Raw genomic sequence first — 4,816 nt, forward strand, 5'->3', positions numbered from 1 at the left:
ACAATGGAAAGGACCTGATGTTCTTTTAACATCCGGTCGAGGCTATGCTTGTGTTTTTCCACAGGACGCAGAAACACCGCTGTGGATTCCTGATAGATTGATCAGACACATCAATGCAGATGAAGTCAAACAAAAGACGTCACCCGAGAAGGAGGAGGAATTCTCGAACACCCTACCCGACCAGTTCGATCCCGGATGATGTTTTAACACGAAGATTGGACGAATTGCGTCTTCCCCAGGCTCACTCCACTCGTCATTCTCCCTTTCCATCATGGGGACAATTAAAACGTTTAACTTCTGAGGCTGAGCGTATGGTGACTAGTTCGGGTAAAACTAAAACACCTGAACTGGTTTTTTTGGCTATGCTTTCCTTGCTCACTGTTCAGGTGTTGCCTGTACATGCTATGAATGACCAAATTGACGCCGAAAAGGCTTATTGGACCTATTTTCCTAATCCGCCATTGCTTCATGCAAGCTCGTGGGGTAGACCCAACGTAAAAATATTTACTAGTCATCCAGAACTCATGGGAGGTGTATCTGATTCTTTTATTCCTCATAAGATGGCAGATACAGTTAATTTTCATGGATTGACGGAAGAGACTCCTTTGTGCTTTTCTCTGGATAATATACATTTGCCATTAGGATGTCTTCCTCTTAGTTATAGAACTTATTTAACTGATTCTCCCAAGTTCGATCCAGTTAAAAGATATATTTGGACTTTAGAAATGATATCAATTGGTTATAATAATTATAATGAAACTTATATAAATGAAAGTCTTCCTGAAATGGTTACAAAATGTGAACCAAAGGCTAAGCATCCAGATGGTTATTGGAATACTATAGACATCCATGTTGATTTTCCCAAATGGATTACTTGTGGGTTTTCACAATCAGCTGTAATATTTAACCCAAGGGATTCTCATACTTTAATCAAAGATTTTTCTGTATCTTCTCCCTGGACTGATTATAAACCAAAAATACTTGAGGAAAATCAAAAGCTAGATGGAACGTATACTCTTTCTGGATCAAAAGAGTTAGGTTTTGGAGAGCCCCTACATAGGTGGTTTACTCCCGGCTGGGTAACTCCGGCTTTTCAATCTGTTCTTAAACATGACAAACGTTCATATTTTCCAGATTTATATAGATTGCTTGCAGCCATTGATGTAGTGAAATTAAATAGGCCTGAGACTACTAAGGTTGAGTCTTATAATATTAGAGCTTGCATTAATGCTCCTCATGCTATCTTATTAGGTTCTGTTTCTAATGTTAACATTACAAAAAACAATGATGCCTATGACATACGATGTAAGAATTGTGTGTTAACTAATTGCATTAACTCTACATTTGACAAGGATTTAAAGGTATTCTTTATTGTACATCAACCTCCTTATGTTATTCTACCTGTAACTTTAAAAGAGACTTGGTATGATGATCCAGGGACTGAAATTCTAAAAAACCTAAATGAATTAATGAGACCAAAACGTTTTGTGGCAGCGCTAATTTTAGGAATTACAGCTTTAATCAGTATCATTACAGCATTAGCAGTTTCAACTACTGCTTTAGTACAGCAAATCCATACTGCTTCTCATGTTAATGATCTCTCACATAATGTTTCCGTGGCTCTAGCTACCCAGGAGCAAATTGATAAGAAATTGGAGATTCGGATCAATGCTCTTGAAGAAGCAGTTCTTTTTATAGGGAATAAGATTCAGAATATACAAACCAGAATGACCACTAGGTGTCATGCTAACTACAAATGGATTTGTGTTACTCCTTTAGAAGCTGATAACACTACTCATTGGTCTGAGGTTCAAAATCATCTTAAAGGTATATGGAATAATACTAATTTAGCTCCGGATATCTTAGATTTGCAACAAAAAATAAAAGATTTGAGTCAAGCACATCTTGCTGTTGCTCCAGATGCCAACCTTCCCATGGAAATTTTTACTAATATTAAGAAAACTATTACTGATAGTACCCTTTTTAACACTATTCTACAATTTGCTCTAATTGGATTTTGCATTTTTATGATGATTCTTTGTCTTCCAGTCATCCTTCGACTTTTAACAAGGGCTATTAAGGGCCTTCAAATTCAAAAAGGTCTTTTTGATCTTCAAAACAAAAAAGGGGGAACTGCGGGGGCGCCTGGCGTATAGAACTCATGCCAGGGGAATGTGCCTAGCGGATAACAGTCCATGCCAGAGGTTGGAAACTTCCTCTGGAAGATGTTGGCAAGGACTCGTCCTAAGTTGGGCTCTGCTAAGGCTTTCCCTGGAAGACGCTGGCAAGGACTCGTCGTAAGTTGAGTAAAGCTGGAGCCCCTTCCTCAGAGTGTTAATCTCTCTTCCTTTCTTGTTTTTCACCAGAACTCACAATATCACGTGGATTAATCATGTTTAATAAAGTTCTTCGGTTGAAGGATGATGGGAACACAAACAGTTCATATGAGTTAACTCAATTCCAGTAAAATAAAGTTCATTTGTTTACACAAAGCACTAATATTCCTATAGGGAATGGTGGACATTCTGAAGCAATATGTCTTGTGATGTTTTTGTTAACTTTTACAAGATTTCCAGACATCTAGTTACATATAAGTGATTCTCTTAGCTTCAGTGATCAACATATTTATTACATCTGGTTTCTTCTACAAAGTAATGAGCCTCCCACAGAAATACATTATATTTAGTTCAAAAGAAAAGTTTTAGTTCTTTTAGATGAAGATTTTTTACTCTGAAGACAATAACTTGGTTCTTAATAGTATAATATGATTTAACATAGCATAGACATGTAATTATAGTCATGAAAAATTAATAACAAATTACTAGAAGTTATAATTAGTCTTAGCGGTAAGAGATCAAATAGAAGTTAAACTTCAAAGAAAAAAGTGGTATACATCAACTTGCTTTTGTAAGTTTCGAGTCAAGGATAGTTCATTGTGGGGAAATGTCAAATAAGATGAATGTGCCAGGTGGCGCTAATTGGCTAACTGTGCAGACCTAGCTTCTGTTATCTATTGATAAACTTCTAAGAACTTTCTTCTTCATATGAAGTCATAAATATTTTTAGTGAAAAGTGTAAGGGTATAAAAACTGTAAGAAGAATTCAATAAACTTGTCAGCAACCTAACACTGACCTGAGTCTGTGTGGTTGCTGTCCATCGCCGACGCTGCGCCGCCTAATCTCTCGGGGCTTTTACATTTCAGGCCATCAAGGACCCCTGGACTCTGCTGCTTGGGCTGGTCCCCGGCATATTTTAGTAAGATTATTTTGCATCTATGTTCATCAAGGATATCAGCATGAAGTTTTCATTCTTTGATATGACTTTGATTTTGGTATTGGGGGCTACTAGTTTCATAGAATTAGTTTGAAAACATTTCTTACTTTTCTCTGTTATACAAAAATTCGAGGAGGATTGATGTTTGTTCTTCTTTAAAAGCCTGGTAGAATGAGGATCCATCCAATTTTAAACTTTTCTTTTTGGTACGCTTTTTATGGCTTCTTCAATTTCATTACTAGAATTTGATCTCTTCAAATTTTCAAGATTCTTCTGTTTCAGTTTGATTAGGTCATACATATCTAGGAATATTATAACACATTGGGAGTATAAGAACAATGTACTTTCTGATACTCCTTTCTAGTTCAGTAGGGCTTGTGGTGATATTTTCATCATGAATTTAAATTTTTTTTTCATTTTTCCCTTTTTCCTATATTTAGTGAGCTAAAGTTTATCAAATTAGTTTAGTGTTTCAAAGAACCAACTTTTTTCATTGATTTTTAATTGTCTATATAATGTCAAATTTATTGAGTTGGACTCTGATTTTATTTCCTGGTATCTAATGATATTGTTATTGATTTGTTCTTCTTTGTCTAGGGCCTTGAGATAAAATGTTAGTTTATTTATTTGGTGTCTACCTATTTAATAAATGAGCTCAATAATATAAACTTTCCTCTTATGTCCTCCTTCATAGTGACCAATAGGTTTTGATGTCATACCATATTCTCATTTACTTCTAAGGATTTTTTTATTTCACCACTGATTCATACTGCAATGCATTAATCATTCAATAAAATGATTTGCAATGATTTGGTCTCCAGGTGTTTGAGTATTTTCTACTTTTTGTCTTATCATTGAATTCTAATTATATTTTGCAAAATGTTTTATGTGCTATGTAGAATTTATATTGAGTCACTGATGGATTAAATATTCTTTATGTCTGTTAAGTCTAGATTTTTTTAGTTGTATGTAGCATCTTTATTTATTTTTGGTTTGGGTTATATATCTAATGTTGAGAGGGGTGTGTTAAGGTTCCCCAGTATTATTATGTTTTGGCCTATTTGATTCTTTATGTTCAGAAAAGTTTGTGTGGTATATGTAGCTGCTCATTTTAGGACATAAACATAATGACTGCTCGTTCTTCTTGAATGGTACCCTTAGGCACAATAGAATGCCTTTTTTGTCTCTTCTGATTAAGTTTGCTTTAAATTCAAATATATCTAATATGAGAAAAGAAACCCCTGCTTGTTTAGGAAGACAACATGAATACTGTATTTTCCCCAAACTTTCACCTTCATTCTGTGGATGTCTTTTTTATGTGTAAGTCTTTTGAAGACAGCATAAAATTGGGACTTGTTTTCCAATTCAATCTGCAAGCCTATGGTTCTCATTGATGAGTTTGAACAATTTGTGTTCAGCATTATTATTGAAAGATGCTTTTTTATTTCCTGTCATTTTTGTTTATTTAAAGTTTTCAAATTGAACTGAGTCTCCTTTGAGTATCCTTCTAGTGTTGTTTCTGCTTTTGGTTTTTGCATTTTC

At 34.9% G+C, this 4,816-nt stretch overlaps 1 protein-coding gene across 1 annotated transcript; it reads left to right on the forward strand.

Annotated features, from left to right (window-relative positions):
- Positions 1 to 311: 311 nt before the first annotated feature.
- LOC306652606 (endogenous retrovirus group K member 19 Env polyprotein-like) lies at positions 312 to 3,722 on the forward strand (the record flags this gene model as incomplete). Its single annotated transcript, XM_079125408.1, has 2 exons — positions 312 to 2,100; positions 3,715 to 3,722. 2 exons carry the CDS (start codon positions 312 to 314, stop codon positions 3,720 to 3,722), a joined length of 1,797 nt encoding a protein of 598 aa, XP_078981534.1.
- Between the last annotated feature and the right edge of the window lie 1,094 nt (positions 3,723 to 4,816).

The sequence above is a fragment of the Sciurus vulgaris genome (genome assembly GCF_902686455.1).
Source record: "Sciurus vulgaris genome assembly, contig: HiC_scaffold_593_arrow_ctg1, whole genome shotgun sequence".
In the NCBI taxonomy this organism is placed as follows: domain Eukaryota; kingdom Metazoa; phylum Chordata; class Mammalia; order Rodentia; family Sciuridae; genus Sciurus; species Sciurus vulgaris.